Source organism: Nicotiana tabacum, chromosome 5, assembly GCF_000715075.1.
Source record: "Nicotiana tabacum cultivar K326 chromosome 5, ASM71507v2, whole genome shotgun sequence".
NCBI lineage: Eukaryota > Viridiplantae > Streptophyta > Magnoliopsida > Solanales > Solanaceae > Nicotiana > Nicotiana tabacum.
In genome coordinates, this window is record NC_134084.1 from 160,062,943 (window position 1) to 160,090,607 (window position 27,665).

General features: G+C 36.9%; 3 protein-coding genes across 3 annotated transcripts; 1 reads left to right on the forward strand and 2 right to left on the reverse strand.

Moving 5' to 3' along the window:
* The first annotated feature begins 9,921 nt into the window (after positions 1–9,921).
* On the forward strand, positions 9,922–10,849 carry LOC107766942 (uncharacterized). Its single transcript, XM_016585854.2, has 2 exons — positions 9,922–10,450; positions 10,557–10,849. Exons 1-2 carry the CDS (start codon positions 9,991–9,993, stop codon positions 10,565–10,567), a joined length of 471 nt encoding a protein of 156 aa, XP_016441340.1. The 5' UTR covers positions 9,922–9,990; the 3' UTR covers positions 10,568–10,849.
* A 316-nt stretch (positions 10,850–11,165) lies between these two features.
* Positions 11,166–17,816, reverse strand: LOC107766938 (glycoprotein 3-alpha-L-fucosyltransferase A-like). The gene is made up of 7 exons (XM_016585847.2): positions 17,186–17,816; positions 16,023–16,183; positions 14,493–14,734; positions 13,727–13,831; positions 13,078–13,234; positions 12,443–12,670; positions 11,166–11,814 (listed from the first exon to the last, which is right to left on the reverse strand). The coding sequence occupies exons 1-7, from the start codon at positions 17,579–17,581 to the stop codon at positions 11,562–11,564; spliced, it is 1,542 nt and encodes a 513-aa protein (XP_016441333.2). The 5' UTR covers positions 17,582–17,816; the 3' UTR covers positions 11,166–11,561.
* Positions 17,817–19,388: 1,572 nt separating this feature from the next.
* Positions 19,389–25,669, reverse strand: LOC107766939 (cold-regulated protein 27-like). Its single transcript, XM_016585849.2, has 5 exons — positions 25,431–25,669; positions 21,920–22,099; positions 21,520–21,757; positions 19,891–19,988; positions 19,389–19,800 (listed from the first exon to the last, which is right to left on the reverse strand). The coding sequence occupies exons 1-5, from the start codon at positions 25,584–25,586 to the stop codon at positions 19,750–19,752; spliced, it is 723 nt and encodes a 240-aa protein (XP_016441335.1). The 5' UTR covers positions 25,587–25,669; the 3' UTR covers positions 19,389–19,749.
* Between the last annotated feature and the right edge of the window lie 1,996 nt (positions 25,670–27,665).

The following is a 27,665-nucleotide window of genomic DNA, read 5'->3' on the forward strand; positions in this document are numbered from 1 at the left end:
ATTCTTCCATATCTGTTCCGATTAACCTAAAAACCAAAATCGATGATTTACTTAAGTCATAGTACATCATAGAGGGCTAGCCATACCCGAGAACTGGCGAGCAAAGTGCAAATGCTCAAAACGACCAGTCGGGTCGTTACATCCTCCCCTACTTAAACATACGTTCATCCGCGAAAGTGTCCAAAGTTATTCCAAAAGCCATCAAATCTCCATGCATCCACACTATGCACATACTCGGGGTGATCCCATGTCACCCTATCCCATATAGGTCTGATAGCACAACATAACTGAAATTTCGCAATCCAACCTAGCCCATAAACCTTATAACCAAATTTCCATCATTCGGAATTTTTTTATAAGATCAGAATCTCATATCCACATATTGTATAGGTCTGAACAAGCTGTATCTAGTCATAACCATGACCCGAGATGAAATCACATGATATACCACATAACTCAAACACTCACAACGATAATTTCCAGTCACAGTAGCTGCCCAACACAACCAAATGCTGGTAATAACCTCTCATCAAACAAAGCCTCGTTCCAACACTTTCGTATACTGCCAATGATGAAAGAAATGCGCAAAAATCATAACCATTCCTCTGATCAACCAGTCATGGAGTTCTCTCTCTTTCGGCAAGGACTATACTAAATTTCTAAGCCGAATTTCGATATTATCTCTCCAACATGCTGAAATCAAAGACGATAGTATTCATTCTAGATCCCAATGACCTCCTCTCATCCAATACGAGTACTCTAGTGACATGATACATCGATACAATCTAAAGCCACAACCCGTGCAACCTGTGCACCAACACGCAATAGTCCAAATATACTCAAATCATGGAAACTAACTCAAATGAGAGAGCTGTACCACAAGCTCACCAGTACCACCACAACATAATGTTAAAAACCCATCACATACCGTAGAACCAGAACACATGAATCTAACCCGAAGGATCATACCTCCACATAACTTCGTTGCAATGCGTGACCCTATCCAAATGCTGGTCTGCATTATATACCTCGAGCCACCCTACTCAAAATCCATAACCATTCGAAATTCAACATCAAGGACCCAAGGTGCATTACCATAACCACGGAGAAGCAAATGATATAACACCACGTAAAACCCGAAAGAACATAAGCAATACGTCATCCACCAAGCAATACCCAATACTCTTCCCGCTCAATTTCCGCTATGAGACCCCAATAGAGCCGCACCATATATGCATATAACCAACAAATCATAACTCCTCGTAACATAGAAGAGTAGCTCATAGATCACTCCAGAATACAAATAAGCTCAACAACAATCGAATGTCACATCCCTCAACAATAGTAGTTCGGAGTCAACAAATTCGACCCGGTACAGAACATACTTCCATGTTGGGCCTACCAATGAACCCAAATCAGCTCTGGTCACCCACAATAGATAAATAACTCTATGAAAGTTCACAATAACTGAATCATGGCACATACTATCATCTAACTAGCTTTGCCAACATCTTCATAGTCCACAACCACGACATAACCTGTTTATGAGAACTCTCAATCTCCAAATCCATAAAGCACACGAATCACCATATGCATTCCCAACTCCACTGCCCGTACATCTAACGCACATCCGCTACTTGATCATTCCACGAGGGATACTCCTATAATTCTTTTGTGCCACCAAGCAAACTCGAATATCAGCAGTCGATCAAACAAGAGAATGCCGCAATACTAATGAAGTATCCTTAAGTCAAACACATTGCCCTTTCTGAAATGTATATTCTCATCAAGCCACACCAATTAGTAATATCATTTACCTAGTCATCTAAACTGTCCATGCTTCCTAAGAATTTATGACCTTCCTTTCAAAACTGAATCGTGACCTTACACATGCAAATCTCAACCCTACACAACATATTGCATATTCCATGCCATCTTATGATAAACATAAGAACTTCATAATCCATTCCGAGCCACAAGCAACTACGTACTCAACTAGCCAAGAACTTTCCATTTGATCCCATCTAGAATAAAATCACTATACATCACATGCTTCTCACGCTAGTAGAAAATATACATCTTTAACCGTGGTAGAAACCATCAAGAACTCTCCGACTCCCATTTGCACAAAATCAAACCATCAGGATTGAATCCTTCTAACTCAACCAAGCTACGCAGGTCACCAAAAATCTAAGAGCATTGCCACGAAACGCCTGCAAAAACTCATTACCTCATAAGCACCCAAAGAACTAATCATATCCCTTACCATGCCGATCTGACCTACTACCAAGCTGTCCTATTTATCCAAGTTCCTTCTGAATTACATTCAAATTGATACTTCTCCTTGCCATAATACCCCAATCCTCAACCCAGACTCCCCACACGAGACCCAAGCATAAAACCACATCGTCTAAGGCTCATAAGCCGCTGAATACTCTCTTAAATATCCCCAAAAGCACCATATTCAAAATACTTACCCTGAAGAGACTTTCTGCGAATGTAAAGCCATTACATTCACCTTCCTGATACTGATATGTAGAATCTATAATGATATAGAAATGCTACAAGTTTTGACACCTTCCAATGTAAACCTCGGTTTTTAGCCAAATACACATCCTGAAGATCTCCAATTGCTACATGTAAATCTTGAATCCTTTAAAACCATTCTCGGGAGTCATCCACTCTACTCAGGTTTCAATTAAACTGATCAAACGAGCCGAACGACATGTGCCCCATTATTATAGCAACACCTAAGGAAGTAACCCATCCTTCTAAGCAGCCGAGTGATATCCTACTCCATCCGGTTACATCCCTTACAACAATAACTAATTCATCCAACGTTCTCATATACCCATAAAGCATAACACAACCCTTATCCAAAATTTCTTTTACTTGAGTCATCCTCGATCTCAACCTTTGTAAGCCACAACTGATTCGCCGGTATACCTCAAACTGAAACTAATACGACACTTAGTCGCACAATCAACTCATCAATAGCAGACTCCCCCACTTGGCTCAAAGCCATAGGTCAAAAAACACAAAAACTCACAATGCCCATACTCTATTCCTGCCATAATACCATAGTGAGATTAAACTAAATCCTTCATAAGCTCGTGCAATACAAACCATCTAGTACTTCAAATCATCTACAAATCTCGCATTCACCCTCATAATAGTCAAACCCACTCTCATAAGCGATCCATACTCAAATTGCAACACACATATTTCACTGGTAAAAGAGGACTTCCAACAAACAACATAGGGATCATGAACCCTCAGGACACCCTGCAAGAGATAACCCACCTGCTTCGCCTCAAACTAGCATCTCTCCATACCCTTCCATCGTCATAAACATCACACAGTCACTTACTCTTCCTGAGCCTAAAATCATATCATGACATGAAATATACTTCACTCCCCAACTAAACAACATGAAAAGATCCTTCAACACACCCATAACTCGGACTATACATCAAATCAAGATGTGGAAATAAAGCACCAAATAGTTCTTTCTACCCTTAAACAGACCCTTCTCATCACATTCAAATCATATGAACACATCTCGCAGTCAAATCATACTCACCCCATAGTCATCCAGTCACAATTCCAACCAATAAGGGCACAAATGGGGATATAAGTCCTAAATGCACGTGCTCACATAATCGGAATCTCAATGCTCAAGCTACAGTCAAAACCCAGCCTTAACCCTCCAGACTGGCCCAACATCAACACACAAAAATTACATCTCGCACCTTATCCAGGGAATCATAAGGCATCGATGCACAGCTGATACCGAGCGCTCATGCACGCATACGAATGCGTGGAAGGAATTCAAAGAGTTACATTTCAAGCTGAATCAATGTCGCATGATAAGAATTCAAGAATGTGGGATTTCCTAAAGGTTTTGCAGCCTCTCGAAGATAAGTACAGGCGTCTCCGTACCGATCCGCGAGACTCTACTAAACCTACTCATGACTCGTGAGACCTATGTAACCTAGGCTCTGATACCAACTTGTCACGACCCAAATCCACCATGTCATGATGGCGTCTATTGTGGTACTAGAAAAGACGACACATTACCAAAATCAAATCAATATTTTCATTTTTAAGGTAAAATCAAAGCTATTTAAAAATAAACCTTCATAAAGTGTTAAATCAAAACAACAGTGTGGAAAGAAATCCTGACATCGGAGTGTCACTAGTCATGAGTATCTACTAAGAACTATCTGATAATACTAAGACCAATACAGTCTGGAAACTAACTAATAACATCTATAGGAAGATAGGAGGGAGAAGAGCAGGGTTGCGGTCGTCGTGCAGCTACCTTACTAACTTCAACACATCCCCGACGGATGAAATCAACACATACAATCACGTCCAGCAACCCCACTGGATCTGCACACAAGGTGGAGAGAGTAATGTGAGTACGCCAACTTAGTAAGTAATAAAAGTAAATAAAGACTGAGCAGTAGTGACGAGTAATAAAACATATACAGTCCATATCATGAAGTCTCAGTAGAATACAACAGGCTTTTAAAATCAAGATTTTGAATCAACTCAGCTCATTCAAATCCAGTTTCAGTAAAATCGTTTAAAACATCTTTCAACAGTCTTCAAACAAAGTGATGAAATAGTGAGTACAAATGATGAAAGCATAATCAGCCCCTCGGGCAACAAAAATCACAAACAGCCCCTTGGGCAAACATCGCTCGTATACAGCCCTCCGGGCCAACATGAATCATAAACAGCCCCTTTGGAAAACTTCACTGTCACTCATACACAGCCCCTCCGGCATACCTCACAATCACTCATAAACAGTCCCTCGGGCACAACATGAATCAAGAACAGCCCTTCGGGCAAAATATCATATCACTCACTCAGAGTACCCGCGCTCATTGGGGGTGTGCAAACTCCGGAGGGGCTCTTACAGCACAAACGCTATAACAAGCCACCTCGTTGCATTAATCAATCAGGCCCTCGGCCTCATAACAAGCCACCTCGTGGCATAAATCAATCAGGCCCTCAGCTTCACAAAATCATGAATTAGTAACAATATGTTGTGGCGTGCAACTAGATCACATAAATATCCTCACAAAAACAGGCTCTCGGCCTCACTCAGTCATAAACCTCTCAAGCCACTCGGGCTATCAGTAAAACAGGATGCTCAACCCAAAATAACATTTTTTATGCATCAAAATGGAGTAATAAAGATCGAGTTATGAAATCAGTAAACATAGCATGACTGAATATAGATTTTTAAATCAAAACAGTGAGAAGATAGTAAGAAAAATACCCCTAAGGTTCCAAACAGCTTTGGCACAAGGCCCAAATATGGCATTCAGCCCCATTTATAGAATTTCTTTCTAAATCACATAAGTATCATATAGTTTCAGTCAAATACGCAACTTTATAATTGCTACGGGATGGACCAAGTTACAATTTCCAACGGTGCACGCCCACACGCCCGTCACGTAGCATGTGCATCACCTCAAAATAGAACAAATGCGAAATTCGAGGTTTCATACCCTCAGGACTAGATTTACAATCATTACTTACTTCAAACCGGTCAAATCCCTACTCCGCAATGCTCTTTCCCCTCGACTCGGCCTCCAATCGCTCTGAATCTATTCACAACCATAACAATACCATCAATATATGCTAATGGAATGAATTCCACAATGAAAATTATCAAATTAGGTACAAATCTCAAAATCCTCTCAAATCCGGCCCTGGGCCCACATCTCGGAAGCCGACAAAAATTACAAAACTAGAAAGCTCTTTCACTTACGAGTCTATACATACCAAATTCATCAAAATCCGACCTCAAATGGTCCCTCAAATCCTCAATTCAAACTCTCCAATTTTCAAGCTCTAATCCTTCAATTTCATCCTTAATTTCTTTTAATTACATGCTAAAACAACTGAAAATCACCATAATCACGAGTATTAAGTTCAAGTAGCTTACCTCCACGAAAACCCTCTTGATTCACTCTTCAAAACCCTTCAAAAAGCTCCAAGTTCGAACATGAATGGTGGAAATAACCCAAATTTCGCGAAGTCTCCAATTTATAGGTTCTGCCCAGCAAAACCGCATCTGCGGTCCCATGCCCCCATTGGTAGGACCGCTCCTGCGAAAACCTTTCTGCTTCTGCGGAATTTCATCAAAAGCCCACTTCCGCTTCTGCGATATCCTGACCGCATCTGTGGTCATCGCAGATGCGGGGACAAGGCTGCACCTGCGATCCCATCTGCGCACCTGTGCCGCATACCCGCTTCTTCGAACCTCGCACCTGCGGTTCCCACTCCGCAGGTACGGTTAAGACAAAATCAGCAGCTTCAGCTGCATTACCAAATTTCCAAACTCTCCGATAACCATCCGAAATCATCCCGAGGCCCTCGGGACCTCAACCAAAAATACCAACAAGTGACATATCAATATTCAAACTTAGTCGAACTTTCAGAACGCTCAAAACAACATCAAAATATTAAAACACCCTCGGATTCAAGACTAAGAACTTCTAAACTTTCAAATTCCACAAATGATGCTGAAACCTATCAAACCTCATCCGAATGACCTCAAATTTTTCACACACGTCACAAATGATACCACGAACCTACCCCAACTTCCAAAATTCAATTGCGACCCCGATATCAAAATTTTCACCGCCGACCGAAAATTGCCAAATTTCCAATTTTGCCAATTCAAGCCTAATTCCACCACGGACCTCCAAATCACATTCCGGGCGCGCTCCCAAGTCCAAAATCACCTAACGGAGCTAATCAAATCATAAAAGTTCAAATCCAAGATCGAATACTAAAAGGTCAAAACTTGGTGAAACCTTTCAATTTTAAAGCTTCAAGATGAGAATCATTCTTTCATATCTGTTCCGATTAATGTGAAAATCAAAACCGACGATTTACATAAGTTATAGTACATCATACGGGGCTAGTCATGCCCGAGAACTAGAAAGTGAAGTACAAATACTCAAAACAACTGATTGGATTGTTACATCAACAAAGGAGCTAGAATAGTAAATAGTAACAGGATGTTGATTCTAGCTGCTTTATCCAATGCATCTATCACTACTCTCAAAGATAAAGGTGAAAAAATGTATTTCTCTAGAGGGACGACCTTCTGTGGCGACACAAATAGTCGACACCAAACGTAAGAGCCGAATTATATGTCGCTTGTTTCAATCGCGTCTACATTAACTCTAATTTGTGACGAATTTGTTTACTTTTTGTGGCGACAGTGGTCGCCACCAAAGCTAAATTGTTCTATTATTAGCTTTTGCAGCGAGTCTGCGACTATGACCCAGTGTCGGCTTGAGGGTAAGGCCAATGAACCGGTGGCTTTAGGCCTCAAGACTTTAAAGGCCCCAAAATTTTAAAAAAAATTACACAAAGTAGTAATAAAATAATGAAATTCAATATTGATTTCTTGAGTTTGAATTTAATTATTTTTGGCCATACGTTGATCGACACAAATTTGGAACAAAATCCCTTTACCTATTGGATAATATATATATATATATATATATATATATATATATATTCTACAAACAGCATCTACTAGGTTTAGACATTAATTAATTTTTTAAAATTAAAATGAACAAAATCTTTTCTAATATCAATAATATTTTACCGAAGATATACTAAATGGATTGTAGATCGTCAATTGGGAAGAAATTTGATTAAAAAATAATTAATAATGTTTTTAGTCCTCTTATCAAAGATGGGCTTTAGACCACAAAATTTATTGAGCCGCCTTTGCTATGATTGCCACAAAAAAGTATATGCACCGCAAATATATTTAAACTATAGGTCGCCATTTCGATAGGTGGCTTCACTCAGCTCCTATCTTTAGTGGCGACTATAAAAGTCGCCTAGGAAGGACATCATTAAAAACCTAATTTCCTATTAGGATGGATGGATGGATGGTGGCAGACAGAGGACTATCTTATAACAAAAAAAAAAAGATAAGTAATCAAGGTGATCAGTCATTAAATGGTTGGAAACGATAAGAGATAAGGATTCAAATCCCAACAGAAACAAATACATTAGGTATTTTTTTCATTAGTCTAAACTTTAATGTACAAAGTTGTCTGGTAAATTTTGGTAGGCGGTAACGGAAATTCGGCAAAAATAATCGAGGTGTGCATACACTGGAAATTAGTAAATACATTGTGAATATATAGCTTATGTCTGTCCAAAATAGCCCGGACACCAGTGCGGACCTACGTTGGGGGGTAGGAAGGGGTCACCGAAACCCGTTAGCTCCGACAAAAAAACTGTAGATATATTTTATATATAATTATATATAAAGTGAGTGACCCCTTAAATATCTTATGCGGCTCCCTAAATTCCCAAAATCTGGACCAAGGAGCTGGTTTGTAGAAGTGCTTAAGTACCTTCGCTCTCTTGATGACTCGGGTTTGAATCCGGGCTCATACATTGCATAATCTTTTTTTAAAAAAAATTTAGAGTGGTGCCCTCGTGATACTCAAATCTTGGGTCCGCCTTTATCGGACACTATCCTAAAAGAGCAGAAGAGATAACACACGCAATGTATTTTGTTTTATTAAGTTAAATTACACTGATAAATTAAAATATAAAAATCTTTACACTATCAGTATACATAAGTTAAATGCACTAGACAGAGTCTAGTGAACTAAATGCGATAAATTATGCAGTTGTCCAACTACATGAGACATGTTCTGCTACATAAATTAAGGTTGTTGGAGGCATAAGGCCTTTCAAACTTTGAATTTATCATTGAGAATTACTATGGACTATTTGCAACAGCAGGTACATTTAAGATGTGAATATGGGACTATTCACAATCCCATATTATACTATTTCCTTGTTTCTGCCCCCTTCATCTTTGGGTGGTAAATAGTCAACAAAAGGAGCAAAAATAGTAAATAATAAGTTATAGAACTAGCTGCCTTATTCAATGCATCTGTCATTAATCTCAAGGAAAGAATAATGCTGATACATATTTATTTCTCCTCAGACTGTCTTATACTAATAGACTAGTACTCAAGGGTGTATCCTATATATCATTAAAATAGGCGAAAACTATGTCTCGTACCTGTGTTGGTAGGAGATAACATATATTTCATAAAATAATTGAGGTGCACGTAATGGAAACTTAGTAAATATCCACTGAACTATGTGTCTAAACTAGCCCGGACAATACCATTAAGAAAGAGAGAAAACACATGCAATGTGTTTTATTTTAATGGACTCACATGTCTGATGTGTTAGATCAAGTTAAAATTGTTGTTTGAACATGTAAAGCAAAAAGAGAAAAAAATAATGGTATTATTTTGTTATCCGGTCTGTGACGGTTCGACAGATCTGATTGGCGTAATGTAATGATCTTATTAATGTGGTCATTGTCTTATAACAGTTCATATGTTTCTTTTTTCTTTTTTAATAATAATAGTGTCCGGATCAACTTACGCCAGAGGCGGACACACATTATGGGTTGAGAGGTCACCGGCACTCTGAAACTTCGGCAAAAATTACATGTATACTTGCAAATTTCTTTAAAAAATAGTTAGATGTTAGCATATGGCCCGTATCAGTAATAGTAGTGTCCTGATCAGCTTACGCCAGAGGCAGACGCACACTATGGGTTGAGGTGCCACCGGTATCCTGAAACTTCGGCAAAAACTTCATATATACTTGCAAATATCTTCAAAAAATAGTAGGATATTAGTATATGCCCCAATATCAATCTTTAATGAGCAGTGATAAATTTCTATTGAATGTCATGGTACCCTGCGACCGTCAAATCCTGGGTCTGCCTCTTGACTTACGGGTAGCTCAATTATTTGCTTCTGCCAGTAGTAGTACCAAATAACTCTGACCATGTGGAGCTAGTTACCATCTATATAAAGACCAGCAGAGGAACATGTGAGTTCACATATTGGATGAGAAAGATTGAAATTTAGTGAAAAATTTTACTTTGATTGCCCCAATATGGCATGCTTAAATATGTTCAACAATGATCAACAAGGACTCTACTCAACAATGGGTCCAAGAATTTCCTTTTCTAATGATTTTCTTGATACACAACAACCCCATTTGAGGAATGAAAATGGCTACAAAGAAGCTCCTGTGTCCTCGGATTTCGAGTTCTCTGTCCCTGGCTACAACATGATTTCTGCAGATGAGCTTTTCTCCAAAGGTAAATTGTTGCCATTGAGGGAGAATTGTAGAGCTACAACTCTTAAAGATGAGCTTCTTATTGATGATGACGATGATTATGATGATATTTTTCCAAGAATGGGAAAAGGGATGAGAAGTTGGAAGCAACGTTTGGGGTTGAAGAGATCACAAATTTTGCCACAGAAAGGTGATAAAAATGGTGGAGATTTAGATAGAATAGATGAGACAAAGACACCTGATTTCTGCAATGACATGTTTGCTAATATCACAGGTAATCAGAGACGGATTCAAGATTTACAGTTAGTGGATTTGGAGTGAGTGTGAGTTATTTTATATTATTACTTATTAACTTCCTTACTTATTTTATTCGTTTTCAGGAGTTAACTGATAGGATTTGAAGATGAAGGAAGCAATAATATCGTTCGATATAACCAAGTTGGAAGAAATTTAATTTTCTTGTTGTTGGGGTGTTTTTGGAGAATTTTGAGGTTCTCTTGAAGAAAATTGATCTCTTGATCATGTACATATTTGCATCTTTTTTTATTTTTCATGTTTTGTAAAAATAACTTAACTTCTTGTACTTTGCTGTAATCATATGTATTTGTTGGACAATGGAAAACTCATCAATAGCATCTCACTATTATATGAAATATCTTAATTTTACCCTTCATTACTCAAAGTCCTCATTAGAAGTAAGAACGAATCGAACCACTGGAGAGTCGTCTGCAGTTCACACTTGGGCAAAGACGGCTGACTTTGGAAGCGGAACACGAACCCATTTCCGCTATTCCAGGTTTCATTAAAGTCAAGGCCAAATACAAGATAATGTACTAACATGAATTGCCCAAAAGTATAACGGAGGATAAATTAAGATATTTTTCTGTAGTAGTAGAATGAACACAAGATAATATTGTAGCATCCGCCAATGCAGAAAAACTACTAAAACTATTGTCTAGAAGCATCAAAACAAAACCTTTCAAAATAAATGGCAAATAATAAACAAAACTAGTATAAAAAAGAACCTTTAATTAGTTTCTGCACTTGTCATTACTTGTAACACAATGGACATGTTCTCTGAACTAGATTACAAATTGATCAGCTAGAATTTCCCGCTAGCAAAACCAAGTCCAAGTCTCTGTATATCACCCGCAATTTCGCAACTGCACTACTTTGGGAGGTTAGGCATGTCCATTCAAGGTTCAGAGTTTGTTCCTTTTTACTTGAAAATGTAAAAGATCAGAACTTTCCAGGACAACATTTTGTACTGCAAAAATCATAACCAGAATGATGTTAGGCAGTGGGGCGGATGGTAACTTGGTAAGAATGAGCATTACGCTATGGACTACAACAAGCTGCTGTCGAGACTCAGGTTTGGACTTGATCTATACAAATATGGCTTCAAAGTTTGCGCATGGGTGGCTTTCGATGTGATTCTTAAAATCAGCGTCTCCTTTGAATCTAAAGGTGTACAATGCCTGTCGTGTCATGCCAAGAGGATATACTCTGTAGAGCTTTAGTTCATCCCCTCCACGAAGTATTTGAGGTCTTTCTTCTTTCCAAATAGGAACATGCTTTAGAGATTTCAACTTTGACAGTACTGCAGATTCAAAAGCCTCCAGTGACAAATTAGATGACCTGCAAAGGCTCCAGCAATAACAGTGATTCAAAGATAACATAAGACTTGCCAATGAGACATGAAACAGTTTGTATATGCTCAGAAAGTAAAAGGAGAAGTGCAGGAGAGAATTCACATTATGACATTGGTTGTCCATATTTCTTTTTCGTGGCCGGATCCCCCCAACTTTAACCCCCCAGCCCTATCTTCTAGCTTTACTAGTGAACCAAACACCACTTGCCAAATATTTTCCGGAACTTCCCTAGTTAAGTCTATCAAATCGATCAAGAACTACTTTAGATAGATTGACATTGATTTTGTGGAATATCCAACCACAAACATGTAAACTACTTTATAAGCCCATAGACCATGGCTACCAAGCATATACTTCTCAATTCTCATACATCGAGAGTAAGACACAGTGAGTAGTTACTCAAATAATTTGATCAATATGTCTCACCCCTATTTGCGGTCAGCTCTACGAATCCTCTATATACATTCCACTCTTTTCGGATCCTTTTCATTCCAATATTGGTAAACAATTTGATCATCATGGTACATATTAAACATAAGAACAGCGGCACAGGAACATAAACAGAAAAGGCACTTGTATATGCATGATATTTAGTCATGGCAGATCGAGAATACCTTAGGAAAACAGACTCCATGTCAAACCTCCCTCTTTCACGTACATATACATGATAGACAGTTTCTGAACCTCTGGTACATTTGCAGGGACGTTTCGTAAATTTTGGACTCTTCTCTTCTTTCTCCCTAATACTAGTTGCTAAGAAGATACACAAACGACAAGAAGAGTGAACTGCTGCCATGTCAACCAGGGCTTTGAAAGAGTCAGATGGACCCTCAAATTTCCACCTAAACAATGAAAAGAAACCATTTGTTAGCAAGACCCAGGAAGTTTAAGAATCTTTAATAAATTTTGAAAGGAAAAGGTCAAATGCAAGTCCGCACATGCAGAAGGGGACACACACTCACACACACGGAATAATCTTCCCAATTTAGGAGTTTTAGTTAGACCAAAACTATATATCAGTGTGTCAAAATAGGATAAGGTAATAAACTTTTGTAACTATAGAGACAGGCCAGTGCTACTTTCTCAATAACATGATAACAGAAAAGTACAGAAAGATGTTGGAAAAGGGGTTTTTTTTTAGAGAGAGTGGATAAATCTTCAGGACAAACAAAAAAAAGTTAATTTAGGACAGGAAAATTCAAATAATCAAGAAGAGCACGTAAGAAAAGCATGACTAATTGATGCATACCTTAATGACTCATTATATGCATTAGGATTTTCTGCAAGGTACTTCATAGTCTTGGCAACTGATGCAGCGTCTTTCAGCTCTTTAATGTGTAAAAGTGAATTAGGAGAAGGAGCAAAATCTAGGATGTTTGGAGCACCAATCACCACGGGGACTGATCCTGCAAGTTTACATGAACTTCCTTTTATCAGCACAATAGCGTTGACTACCATAAATCATAATTTTGAAGTAGTAACTTGTGAAAAATCATAAAAACAGGATTCTGTGCATAACTCTAGCCTAAAGTATATCGACTAGGAGCACAAAGAATATGATTAACAATGATAATTAACGTAAAATCATTTAAAATTTTCCTAAAGCCTTTTACATGAATATAAAGCAGAGCATATTTGTGTGCCGTACCAGAAAATGCAAATTCGGGTACAAAACGCAGTTGAAGTAACATAAAGTGCTCAGAAGTTTGTGCTTTTTGCTTTGTTCTTCATGGCGCTCTATAGCTAATATCTCCTATGTCTTTTGTGTAATTATGAATTGCAGAAAAAGTAAAACAAAATGCATCATTGCAGAGGGGTGGGGGCTAATAGAAAATAATAGATACATCGGAAACTAAGTGTTCAAATCAGAACCAAAATTAACAGGCAAAAATTATTACCAGCTACTAAGGACTGGAAGAATTTTTCAGTGACATAATCCTCCTCATTAGAATTCTCAAAAGCGAAGCTAAATTTGTAGCGCTTGAGAGTTTCCACTTTGTCCACTGCCATGAAATTGAGAACAAGATGACAAGTGAGCATTCACAGGATATAATGTACAATTAAACTAGAGGCATGAATAAACATATTCTGCATTCTAATATGACATTTATTAAGACTGCCTTTTCTCTTAATTTCCCTTTCCAACAAACCCTGGTCTAGCTTCTTCACAATAAATTTACAAAAAGATGTCTGCTTTTCAACTCTATTCTAATAAATTTACATATAATGTAAAGTTTAACCACATGCATGCATATTCTACATCAGAAAAATAAACTAAAACTAAATTTTCTCTAAATTTTTCTTTTATAACAAATTAGGGTCTAATTTCATTGCAATGAATTTGCAAAAACTGTCGGCTTTTCAACTCAATTTAATGGGTTGCAAAATACTAAGAAGGTATTCAAAAAATAACAAGCATAACAGCAAAATAACCAATCCACAAAATGAACTCTTCAAACTAGCAGAAAATCTGACTATTTAGAAAACTTACATGTGTATGTGTACATTTACCAAGGAAACAAATATAAGGTTTCCATTACCAGTAAACATGGCTTTTCAAAAACACATTATATTGAAATATTTTAGACAATTAGCTCCTTAATGGTAACTACTTCAAGAAAAGAACCATCAATATATTATCATATATAATGGAGATACACTGACCATTTCCATCCCGGTTACGATGACAACTGCCAAAAGAATCAATCTTGATATTTGCCCTTTCAAGGACTTCAAGAGCCTGCAACCGGAAGTTGCGAGCACCACAATTAGAAATAAAAGCAGCTGCTAATGCATTCTCAGTTTTAGGTTGCACTGGAGCCATTATATCGTACTCCGCCCAAGAGAAGTACCCAACAGGAACATCCGAAGAGAGGCTTGTTGTCATTACAATATCATATCCCCTTCTGAAACATGAGAAAGAATAATAAAGTTGGTTAGAGATTTCCCTAGAGAAAGATATAAAGATTGAGAGAAGAACTATAGGAGATCTAAAAATTAAATTATAACCACAACATGATCCTAAGGTTATTGTGTCTATGAGGCCTTTATGATTGCTGTTATTATCTCTATGATCTGTTGATAGTACTGATATATTGTCTCTTTTCATCTTCTTGAGCCGAGGGTCTATCGGAAACAACCTCTCTACTCCCTCAGGGTAGGGGTAAGGTTTGGGTACACACTACCCTCCCCAGACCCCACTTGTGGGATTTTACTAGGTTGTTGTTGTAGTTATTGTTGTTGAGGGCTTTATGATTGCATGTTTGTAGATGCCCTTTCCAAAGGCTATTTGAGCAAATGCAACTGCTTTTTTTTGTAACGATGGAAAATATGCAGTATGGAAGGCTGTTATTAAGTCAATTTATGGCATGGAGAGATATTAGGATCCAAAACCAGTAAGTAATCCTTATGAGGTTGCTTTGGGGAGACCAATAGCTAATTTCTAGGGACAGTTCAAAGACAACATAAAACAAAAAGTTGAAAATGGTAGGAAAGTCAAGCTTTGGACTGATAGATGGTGTAATGAAGGTTTACTTACAGATTTATTCCCAACTGTGATCAGTTGTGGTTTCAAATCAGGATTGTCTATGTGAATCTGTTAGTCATCTCCCGATGCATCGTAATCTTTCTTGGAGTATCTGGTCTTTATTCCTTAATATTTAGAGGGTATCCTGATAAAAAATATATTTTGGGTGTAATACTGGGTAATGCCACAAAATTTCAAAGGTGCACTCATCAGCTGGCAAGCACAGTGGAGAAAAGAGGGAAGAATATCTGGAAGCTTATTTCTTTGTGTATTGTTTTGACGGTTTGGCAAGAAAGAAATATGAGATATTTTGAGGGGGAAAATGAGGAGATTATAGTTATGAAGTATAGATGTTTACAATATCTCTTTTGCTGGCATAAAACGGATCTTGTAGTTAGTACAAATGAGTTCTTGGAGTCGCTGGATTCAGGTTTTGAGTAGACTTTGGAAGTATCAATTTTTGTACTTTCTTGGTACTGCTTACTAATAATATGCTACCTTACTTATCCAAAGAAAAAAGGTCTAGTCAGAAACTAATTGCAAGCAAAAACTTCCAAGTGAGATATGTTTCATTAAAAAATGATCACAAGATGAAAATTCAATTGTCGACAAATGCTGCCAAATGTGGTGAGAATGTTTTAAGTCTTTTTCTAGATGTGCTTACCCACCGTCGTGCGGTAATGATGTTGTTCTCAGGATAGTATTGAGCAGACTCCATTGACCGAAGCACGCTAGCCGTGCCAGCCTGTTGTGGTGTCCCAAATGCCGCATCAGGCTTCTTATCAGAATCCACACCAAAGTTACATCCTACGGCACAAGACTTCCAATCCTAGATAACGATCGAAGGAACATCAGTTTTTGCATATGGTAAGGGAAAAAAATCAAGAAGAAAGATGGTAACCGAGTAACTGTTACCTGCTCTCACCTATATACCAGTGGATAACATGGGAACAAGAACTAGTCATGATAAACTCAAGCAATAAATGGCAGTTTTACTGATTGATTTCTGCTCATTCCACTTAAGTGCTCTATGAAGAATTCAATGTAATGAAGGAAAAAAAGGTAAGAAAAAAAGAAGATACTCAAGGCTCCTCCCCTTATTCCCTACTAGTATATAAAATTCATGAGTATTTTTACCCATATAGAAGAGGTTTTGGAATATTGTCAATAGTCTGTACTTTATAAGATATTCCACTGTAAACATGATATAAGAACAAAAAAAAAACGAGAAGAAAACCCAAGCATCATTTGAAACAACAAATTTTTATCATTCCATCTACCAAAGCCATATGTCTGGAGCTCTGGCAGCTAACTGATGTAATAAATAACAAGACATAAATTGCAACAAAATCCATATAATAGTCTAAAAGAGATGCTCGATTACCAATTAATGTTTCCATGGAGAATTAGCTGCTACTACCTTTTAAGTGACCTAATGGTGTAAATCTATTTTACATCGTTAGTGCATAGAACTTATACTCATCATCAAAATACTCATCATCAAAATGGCAGGTCGATGCGCTAAGCTCCGGCTATGTAGGGTTCCGAGAAGAGCCGGACCACAAGGGTCTATTTTACGCCGCCTTACCCTGCATGTCTGCAAAAGGTTGTTTCCACGGCTCAAAACCGTGACTCACATGGCAACAACTTTACCGGTTACGTCAAGGCTGCCCTTCACTCATCACTAAAAAAAAAAAAACTATTACATCCTTAAGTGCATAGAACTTCCCAAACTATTCGTGTTCAACTATATGAATCCTCTATATCCATTCTGCTCTATTCACCCCATTTATTAGTAAAAAGAATAAACATATACAAGAAACAATCTCACCTTTTCGCCGCCATGAACAAAAATTGGATCTTTGTCAAAATCTCTAGAATACTCCACAGAATCCTCCCTTTCCAACCACTCCTCACAGCTCCCAGTTTCCAAATTCCGATCAATCTCACCACTCCTTAACACAGCCAACCCAGCCTCATTAATTTCCACTTTGGAGGTTGACCAAGACGACGTCGTAAACTGGTAAAATGAGTCAGTCCAAGAGTTGACTAGGTTGGCTTTTTCAGCCATGTCTAGTCGACCCAGAAATGCAATTTCAACTATAACCACAAGTGCAACTACTAGAGGTAGCCAATTGGACCATTTCTTTTGGGGAACATTTGTAGGTGATGATGACCCAACACCTTCAAATCTTGGTAATCTTTGAATTGGCACAACTGTTGCCATTAATAACTCAAAATTTTGTATCAAAAATTTGTTCTTTTTGTGGAAGTAATATAGCTAAAGATGTGATCTTTTTTTCTTCTTCTTCAGAGGGTTTGGTAATTCTTCATTTGGTGGGACAGTTGGGGGTGGGGTGGAGGGGGGGAGGTAGGAGTGAAAGTCAAGCAAAGAGATATATGAATGGGAAGGGAAGTTTGTTGGTCAATCTAAAAACACTGTAGGTCTACGCCACCATTGGTGTCTTAGTTCTTTTTTTCTTTTTCTTTATTTTTTGTATTTTTTTGTTTTTTGTTTTTGCCGTACGTTGTTGTCTCAGTTGACATTAGTCGTTTCCGTTTCGTTTTTCCAAGTGTTATTTATGCACTGCCGGGTAGTTTGGGTCACAAATAAATTACGGAGGAATTATGACGTAGCTTTGACAAGTAAATAAAGAAAATTATTTAATTACACTAATTATGAAAAAAAATATTATACAGCATTAATCATAAAAATGCAAAAGTAGTCTCTGTAAAGGGGCCTTAAAGCAACGATAAAGTTGTCTGTATGTAACATACGACTATGTTTGCATAGGGTAGGCCACACGCTCTTAGGTTGCAGCCCTTCCATGTACCTTGCGTAAATACGGGATACTTCATGCACCGGACTGCCCCCATTTTTTATCTTAATAATTTTTTAATTAATTATCCTTTATTTATTTTTAGAATCATTAGTAAATGATTAAATACTTTATAATTTTTTTAGATAAAAATTTTTTGATTAAATTATCCTATATTTATTCATGATTTTCTGAAATGTTATTTATTTTTAACCAATTTTTTTTAGCTAAAACGACATTTAGTACAATAGTTAAGATACAAAAGTTTTTTAAAAAAATGTAACGGTAATCCAGTAATACTAGTACAATAATAACAAATCTAGCATAAAGAGCCTTATCCCTACGTTGTGAAGGTATAGAGACTGTTTTCCATTAACCTAACTCAACGGTAAACTAGTAATAATAAGAAATATTTCCCCTAACTCTTTTCCTCAATCTCATTTATGAAATATCACTAAGCAGTTTTCTCGTTATGTTGCGTCTGCCAATATCTACTTAGATTGAAATTTATTTAATTTTCTTTCAAATTAATTTAATTAAGATCTTTTTTCAACCCAATTTAAAGCCAACACCCCCTAAGGAAGAAGTAATTCAAAAGATAAGACAGTGCATGAAGCAAAAGAGTAGAAATGATAGACTTTGTGGGCAGAATTTCCTATACTTGTGCGTGCAAGTTGGCTCGAACATCATTGTCATAAAAAAAGGTTGGATAGACAATCAATGGTCAAGATATTGTATTAATATCCCTGTTGTCTAGCTGGATCACTCGCTATTTCACCAAATCTAACTAAACCCTAATCCAACTTAAATATGAACTCAACAGCAACTCATGACATCTGATCTGGAAAAGTTGGTTAAGTAGGAGCAACTGTTGGCAACTTAAAATGAATCTGTTAATGATGGATGCCTATTCCCTGCGGACTATACATTAGAAATAAAAAGGGAAAAGGAATAAAGAAAGTCAAACAATTAGCCATTTCCTTGTGATTATCAAGTCATATGGAAGTTGGTACTCCTACTAAAGATATCCTTTGACAATATTCTATAAGACTACAACCACCAGCAAAAGATTAGTTTTTTTTAAGTAGGTACAGAAATGGCAGTGATTCCACCCACCCCTTTCCCACATCCCTAAAAGAAACAATGCAACTACTTAATTGACGATTCTATTGTCGAAAATAAAAGAACTTTGTATAACGTAAAACACAACAACAGTGATCTCAAACTTCATTTCACCCTCTAACCACTTCTCTAAACATATCTCATTTACAAATTTAATGGAATGAAGAAACTCTATCGAGATGAGCCAGATAATTCTTTTACTAGTAACTACTAGCTAAAAAAATGGCCCCTTTTTCTACAGCAAAACAAAACTCATCTTTAGTAGTTAGTACCTCCAAACTTGTCAAATGTCATTCTTCAAACACGGACCAGCTTGATGGCAAGAGCTTGTGCTTGTAAAGCAGTGTTCTCGGATATTACTCTGCACCTTAGCTGCCAGCTGTCATGCAAAAAGGGGACTTCACATCACCTTGGGGACAGATGAAGTCGTGGTTCTTTTACTAACATTCAAGATTTACTTCTTTCTTTCGCTGGAACACGGAGTTGGCTGTTCCTTTGGAACAATCTAAAAGTAAATGTTCATTGATTAGAAATTAGACCTTAAAAACCACTACTTAAGTTATGGACGTAATAAGAAGAAGTTGATGCACATTACTTGCTCATCATCTGCAGTATCCATCATAGCTGTCTTCAGTTTTTTGCTCCTTGAGTTTTCTTCGAAATCTTCATCCACAAAATTCTGACCTGAACCTTCTGCAAATTTTTTTAAAATTTCAGTGTCAAAGAAACTAACAGAAGTATAATTCACATAGCTATGAGACATATCATTACCCTGGATTTCCTGAACCCAGGGAATCAAGCATTAAACAAGTTTTTAGAACTCTACTACCCTCCCCCAAGAAAGAAGCACATTCACCACCACCAACCACCAATATATGTGTGTGTGTGTGTGATATACGAGCAATGCTGCACCCAGAAAAGAAAAACTTAAGAGAAGTATTTAAACAAGTAATATAACTGAGACCGACAGCTATAAATTCCATATTTGAGCCATTTGCTGGTTATTTCTCCAAACATGCCTTATATTACCCAAAGAAGGAAGATAAAAGAAAAGGAAACAATACAAACAATTAACACTGGCTCCAAAACAACTGATATTTTCCAAGTTCTATCCTAATCGAAATGGTAATAGAACTGGTGTCTGCAAAAGGGCTACAGCAGAATATGGACAGTAACTGCAGAACCTGAACAGATATACTTTTAAACATTTATTCCATGCAGTTATGAGGACTCAGCTCTGAGTTAGTAGCCCTTTTCTTTTCAAAGTGTTTATGCACCAATCTTTTTTCTTTCATTAATCCATATTTTCAAATAAATTTACTCATCCTAACCTTTCACGAGGTTGAAAGAAAGACGGGGCATTACTACAAGGTTCAAATTACATCAACAATATGCAAATGTCAAACTTAAATAGGTCCTTTGGTAGTCCTTAACCAGATGAGGCAAAGGACAACTTAGAAGGTTTTTGCAGTTGTGGAAACTTAAATAGGTCCTTGGTTAGTCCTTAACCAAATGAGGCAAAGAACAACTTAGAAGGTTTTTGCAGTTGTGGAACCTCCACATTTCAAGTCTTGACCAAGTTCAAGCAAAAAATGCTCTAAAGCTTCCAAGAAAAAACAACACTAACATCCACTGAAACATGGAGAAACGATACTAAGGCAGCCAAAGCATCTGTGATATATTCATCCATCCTCTAAGTAAGAAATACCAATTGGAAAGCTTAACTTAAACGTAAACAGAACTAGTTAGTTGTAATTCTAAAGGAAAATGTCCCCTGCCATAGTCATCTAACAAACTGATTATCACACTGATTAAATAACTTGTAAAACCAAACATTGTCGAAGATGATTCAAGAATTTAAGTAGCAGGTCAATGCATGTTCTAACTCCACCAATCTTGACCACAGCCAGACAAAATATATACTTATCAAAGGAACTGTATATCACATGACCAATGCAATTACCTTATGAGCATACAAGGAACCAGGTTAGATGTTAATTATCAAAAATGAATGCAAAACCACCCTAAATAATGCCTGCATGAATGCTCGTTTATGCTTTAATTCGAGTAAAATACCCGTGGTACGGAACAAGCGAAACTGAGAGAGAAGTACAACAGAAGAAAAATATTACACCAGTTTGGCATAAATGATATGCTAAAATAACTAAAACCTTTAACTCCTGAAGTAAGAAGAATCTGCACATAGATGTTATAAAGTGCTTACCAGCAATTCTGCTAACTGGTTTCTGAAGTTCTGCAGCGAAGGGAAAGAGCAGGTCTGATCTTTCTTCAAATACATGAGATAAGGTCCTCTTATCTCTTCTTTGATTTTCCTCAGTACGGAGTCTAGCACATAATTGGAGGTCTGTAACGTGATGATACTCATCACCCTTCCTGACGAACAGCTCGGATTGGTCACTCTCAATATTGATCTTCGAACACCCATCTCGCCGAGCAGTAAACTGGAAGAGAAAAGGAAACTCTCAAGCAAGATTTTCTTTTGGGGGAGTTGGGAGTGGGTAGAAGGTGGAGCAGGGTTCAAGTTCTTCAAGCATAGCAGCTAAATGATAGTATATCTTATAGCTCCAGAAACAGAGAATTGTAATTATTGGTGATTTTCTGACCTGCTTAGAAGCTATATCACTGGGAGCAGACAGCTTTTGAGACAAATTTCTGCAACTCCTGTTCAGCTCCACACGACCAGCACGCAAGACTATTGATCTGCGCAATTGCTCAACAAATGATGCTTCAAGACAATCAAGAAATGTATTATGCTTCTCATTGGTCCATCCCATGCAATCATCCTGAAGTCAAAACGTGAAACATGCAAATCTGTGAATTTTCTACCTTTTTAACAGGTTGGTGAAAGAGAAACATGTCAATTTCAACCGCATTTTTCTATCAGCTTAGTTGCCATAGCTCATGATCATAATAACATCGGGGCTGCCCGTGATTAGAGAATGTGTCCTTAACCTTCCTGAAGATCAAATTTTCAAATATCTCCAGTTATCTGCTAAATTAATCCAAGAACGACAGCACCACCACAACAACAACAACATGCCCAGTATATTCTCACATGTGGGGTATGGGGAGGGTAGCGTGTACACAGACCTTACCCCTACCTTATACATGTAGAGAGGTTGTTTCTAGAGACCCTCGGCCTCAGCTCAGACAAGCGCAGTTAGAACAGTAAAGCAAATTGAAATATAGCAAAGTCATAGGAGAAGAGATAGTAGCACAACTAGCTAGTAATTAGACCGAAGCAGAAGCAACATCATATACTATTAGAAATCTAATAAAGAGACAAACAAGAGAAATACTACAGCTACCGGAATGGAAGGAAAGTACGCTCTACTACTACTAGCCTTCTACCCTAATCCTCGACCTCCACACCCTCCTATCAAGGGTCATTTCCTCAGTCAGCTAAGATGCGCCATGTCCTGCCTAATCACCTCTCCCCAATTCTTCTTTGGCCTTCCTCTCCCTCTTCTCAGGCCCACTATGTCCAACCTCTCACACCTCCTCACAGGGGCATCGGAGCATCTCCTCTTTACATGCCCGAACCATCTCAGTCTCACTTCCAGCATCTTATCCTCAACGGGATCCACCAAGAACGACAACACCAGTTAAGGAAAATTCTAGGATATCATGCCTACCATGGCTAAACTATATAGAACCTTATACACATGATCTGTTTCACGGAAAAAGTGTAGGTGTAAATAAAATAATTGGAATAATCCATGATACGAATGTCAAAGGGGAGTGGCAAATGGAGAAGCTTTGACAAGTCAATTCAGGTGGATATGAGAGAATCAAGCACATAGAAATGAATTAAGAGGACAACAAACAAAAAAATGCACAGGGTAAAAGGGTAGCTTGTACTTTGAGGCGTCCACAAGCAAATTTTGCATTAGAATTTTCCCTAAGTCTTCAGAATCTGCATTTTTTGGTGCATAAATCAGGTAGTACGTGAATTTGATCAAATGCTGGACTTCCAGCATCCCCTGCAATTCCTGAAGAATTCGGGTCCAGTGTTTTTTGTAACTTTTTTGAGGCACCTTCTGGTGCCATAATAGATATAAACTCTCACTTTAGTTATCAGAATACTTGGCTATATGGAAGAGCGTTTTCTAAAAGTGACAATGTAATAAATGATATTCTGCAGCTTTGACTAGTAAAAATGATTATCTACTACTTCAAATGAATGATTCAACACATATCGGTGCTAATTAGAAAAGACAATTTTGCCAGGTATGCCAAATTCTATACCAAAGATACAACAAAAACACCACAAAACCATTTTAAATTTAATATGAAGTAATCAACAGCCAGCCTTCTATTGATTAATTTGAATACCTGAAAACCTAATTAAAAAAAATGTGGAAGTCTCTCGTGTGTCAAGTAATGAACAATGGAAAATCTTTTCTTGAGAGGTAGCAAATGGCTAATCATGAGAGTAAGATTAAATTCATCATTAATCCTCTACTTCCTCCTAGTTCAGTTTCAATTTGCTCGTTTTACAGAGCATCTCATGACAAGCATTCAACAAAAGTTCCTGGTCATATGATTAACCCCCCCCACCCCCACCCCACCCATCACCACCACCACCACCACCACAGTCTCAACACCAAAGAAAGAGAGCGATCAAAAAGGAGAAGAATCACACACAGGCACCCTGTTACAACAGGATGATTGATGTTTGTTACAACTCCACTGCGACTTCACAGCTATAGAAGTTGTGTGAGCAAAAATTGCAGTCTGTGCCTCTGTGGTATTTGAAAGCCTGAAAGGTGACATATATTTACAGAGCAAGAAGTCTATTTTTTAACCAAACTAATGAGAAGCACTCTTCTTTTCCAATTATAGAACACTTTACACCTTATTTGGGATAGCCGAGGTCATTTCATCGTACAATAAATCACAATTACTCCAATGCAAGATGTTTTATTAACACTATAAGAACCAGAGCTTAATTAGGCATAACAAACACCACATATAGAACTGTCAATATGATCTCTAAAAAAGTGAATGGTTAAGAGTAAAATAGTCTTTACAGTGCAGTTAGCTGATTAGCTAAAGTCAGTGGTCATTTAATAGTTAAGTTAGCTAGTTATTTTGGTTAACTGGAGGTTGTAATGAATGTTTAAAAAGGACCACATGTGGTGTATTTTCAGACTAACATTCAATGAAGATATTTTCTACTTCTCCAATTCACTCATATCTCACCTTCTATCACCCTCTCTGCGTTTCTCTCAGCTGGGATCTCTGAAGTTAACAATGAACTTGTTTGAAATTTCTTCATCAGTTCTACTAAGTACAACAACAAGAACAATAACAAAACCAGTGTAATCTCACAAAGTGAAGTTTGGGGAGGGTAGTGTGTGCGCAGACCTTACCCCTAACTCGTGAAGGTATCCAGTATGCAACGAATATCCTTCTTATATCTTCTCTAGGTTTTGCTCTGGCTATAATAGCACGTGGACTACAATGATGCAGACGGTCACCAGTATAAATTTTCTCTTATACTAAAACTATGGAACTAACAAATAATTAAATCAAGTAGGGTACTTGAGTTCAATGAATGTCAACCACTTCATTTTCAGCAAATTGTGATACAGACACATCAAAAAATCTCAAAAACTGGAAGAAAAAGTTACCGATAGGCGTACATAAATAATCAAAGATTCACGAAAATTGAATTAACTAATTAAAAAGAACATAAACAAATATCTACCTGAGTACACAAAGATACAGAAACATCTAATCAACTACGTAACTTTTTCAGCAATTTGTGTTATAGCTGATCGCAATTCAGACAGAAAAATTTAGTCAAATAGCTAAATACAGAAAAATTTATCTGGAAGAAGTGAAAATATGATTTAACCGTGGTTGCATTTCTTCTCTGAAGCAAATCATCTTTGGAAAATTCTCAAAATCTAAGCAAAAATACCTTTCTGAGGTACAAAAATAAACACGAAAAGATAATCAGCTAGGTGATCTTTTAGCAGATTGTGTTACAGCTGTTCACCAAAATCTTACGAAAAAAACTAAAATAAAAACTAAGCAAATCCTTTCTGAATATATCAAAGATACAACGAAAATTACAAGGAGAAAAAGTGGAAATAATATAATTACCGTGGTTGCATTTCTACTCTGAAGCAAATGATCGTTGGAATTCTCAACAGTCGGAGAAGAAGACTCGCCGGAATTCGACCGAGTCAACTCAGCGGTGCAACTCTCCGACAGATTTTCCGACAAAAACGGCGAATCCCTCCGGTAAATTTCCTCCATTTCTGGTCTCTGAAGAATGTAAGATCTCAAAAAATAAGAGGAAATAAAAAATATCTGAGTCTGAAGTTTGGGGTGAAGGGGTTAGGGACTTAGGAGGCGTCTGATAAAGCGGGGTATGTACGGTGGCGGGGCCCACGATATTCCTACGTGGCGACGCTTTTCCTCGTGTAGTAACATGGCCCGTCGCCACGTCAGCGGGAATGATAATATCTTCGGCCAATATCAGCCAGATATTTTTGCTGTTCTTGCAATGTAGGGGTGGGTCCCTTTGCACTTTTACACTTTTTATTTCTTTTTTCAAATTTTACACTTTTTATTCACTTCATCTAATATTATAGCGGAAAAATATTTATTTGCACACTATGTTGGTCCCAAACGAATGAATGCTAAATATATATTTAGCACTTAATTACGGTAAAGTAATATTTATTTATTTTAAAATTTATATTTTTAAATATATAAATTCTTGTGGTCCTTTTTTTCCCGGATCTCGCGCATAATGGAAGCTTAGTGCACTGAACTGTCTTTTTTATATTTTTTAAATATAATAATTGTTTGATTTCATGTAAATATCAATTACAAATAAGTACTCCTATCTTATGTAAAAATTCAAAGTGATATTAATTTGTTATTGTTGTTATTAATTTGATAAGTATGATGATAATATTCGAAAATTAAAAAAGACAATTTTATGTTGTATTTTGTAAGAGTCATATAGAAAATGGTTGTTATTAGTCGCTATGGTAGAAATATTTTGAAATGTCTCCTAATTAAAAGCATCATATGAGTTGAAGTGAGGGAGTATGTATCCTTCAAGTAAATTTGTAAAGTATCTATCGGAGTCAAAAGATTGGAAATAAAATTGAGGAATACCTTTTAAAACTTCCAAATGGAGAACAAAAAATCAAATTCACATAAGAAAGATTAAGATGAACAAATATCTAGTGAGATATTTTAGTTGTCTCTTGTCATGTCTAATGGTGCAATAATATAATCGGTAGCCCAAGACCCAAGTGAATCATGAAAATAAGTAAAAATAGCACGGGCTACCTAGTTTTTGGATTGATCATTAAAAAATAGTCAGCATTTGCAAAGTCGTTGAAACATAGCCACTATTTTGCTACAACACGGAAAGTCCATCATAATATACTGGAGATTGGTGCACCTGTGTATGAACCTCCAACATATTATGCTGGATCGGTATATTATACTGGAACTCCAGTATATTATGCTGGAAGTCCAGTATAAATATATTCCAGTATATTATGCTGGAATATTTGCGTAATTTTGAACAATGTTTTTGTTCAGATTTATCTTTACATGAAAAGTGGCTAAATTTCGATTACTTTTGGAACTGTGGCTATTTTTCAATGACCACTTGTAAATCTGGCTATTTTTGAATTTCTCCCTGGAAATAAAGAGAATCATGAGGCCTAAATTTTTAAAAGAATGATAATTTTTTTAAGTCAATTTTTTTTAGCTTTTTGAGATGTAAAATTGTTAATAAATTTTATATAATCGATTCCTCTAATAATTCCATTTCAAATGAGAGTATAACAAATTTATTTAATTTTTCTTGAGTCATTGTTGATCTTAGAAAGATTTTATCAATTATAATTTTGAATTTATTTTAGGCAATTGTTATAAAAAATTCTACTTCTATACTAAAAGTATTAAATATTTTTTTAAATACCTATAAATCTATTATTTCTGAAAAATGGAGCCCTCTAAATTTGCGGGCATAAGGCATGAGCCTTACTTGTAATAACCTTGGAGCCGCCCCTGGCTACATCTACCAGTAAGATACTTTTAGTGCCAGTTGTATTATGGAAGTAAACTATAAAATAATAGCAGTAGTAGAATATAATAAAGTGACCAAAGTGAAAAATGAGCAATTTCAATAATAGTGCTTACAGAAATATCCTGTTGTCATCGTCAAAGATTAAAAAAATGATTCAGTTACATTGTCGTGGATAATACTATAGATTATCACAGAATCGCATGAACTAGGTTTTGGTAAGTAGGGAAGATATTATTTTTATCCTTGTCAGAGACTCAGAGTAAGCAATAAAAAATCAA

What these genes read in the sequence shown, in the direction of transcription:
- LOC107766942 (XM_016585854.2), top strand. Translation starts at nt 9,991, where the DNA reads ATGGCATGCTTAAATATGTTCAACAATGATCAACAAGGACTCTACTCA.
- LOC107766938 (XM_016585847.2), bottom strand. Translation starts at nt 17,581, where the DNA reads ATGGCAACAGTTGTGCCAATTCAAAGATTACCAAGATTTGAAGGTGTT. An exon ending in TTGTTCATGGCGGCGAAAAG is followed by an intron (nt 16,184 to 17,185) that starts GTGAGATTGTTT and finishes ATCGTTATCTAG; the next exon opens with GATTGGAAGTCTTGTGCCGT. An exon ending in GCATATAATGAGTCATTAAG is followed by an intron (nt 12,671 to 13,077) that starts GTATGCATCAAT and finishes TTCATTGTTTAG; the next exon opens with GTGGAAATTTGAGGGTCCAT.
- LOC107766939 (XM_016585849.2), bottom strand. Translation starts at nt 25,586, where the DNA reads ATGGAGGAAATTTACCGGAGGGATTCGCCGTTTTTGTCGGAAAATCTG. An exon ending in GTGATATAGCTTCTAAGCAG is followed by an intron (nt 21,758 to 21,919) that starts GTCAGAAAATCA and finishes TTTCTCTTCCAG; the next exon opens with TTTACTGCTCGGCGAGATGG. An exon ending in ATACTGCAGATGATGAGCAA is followed by an intron (nt 19,801 to 19,890) that starts GTAATGTGCATC and finishes ATTTACTTTTAG; the next exon opens with ATTGTTCCAAAGGAACAGCC.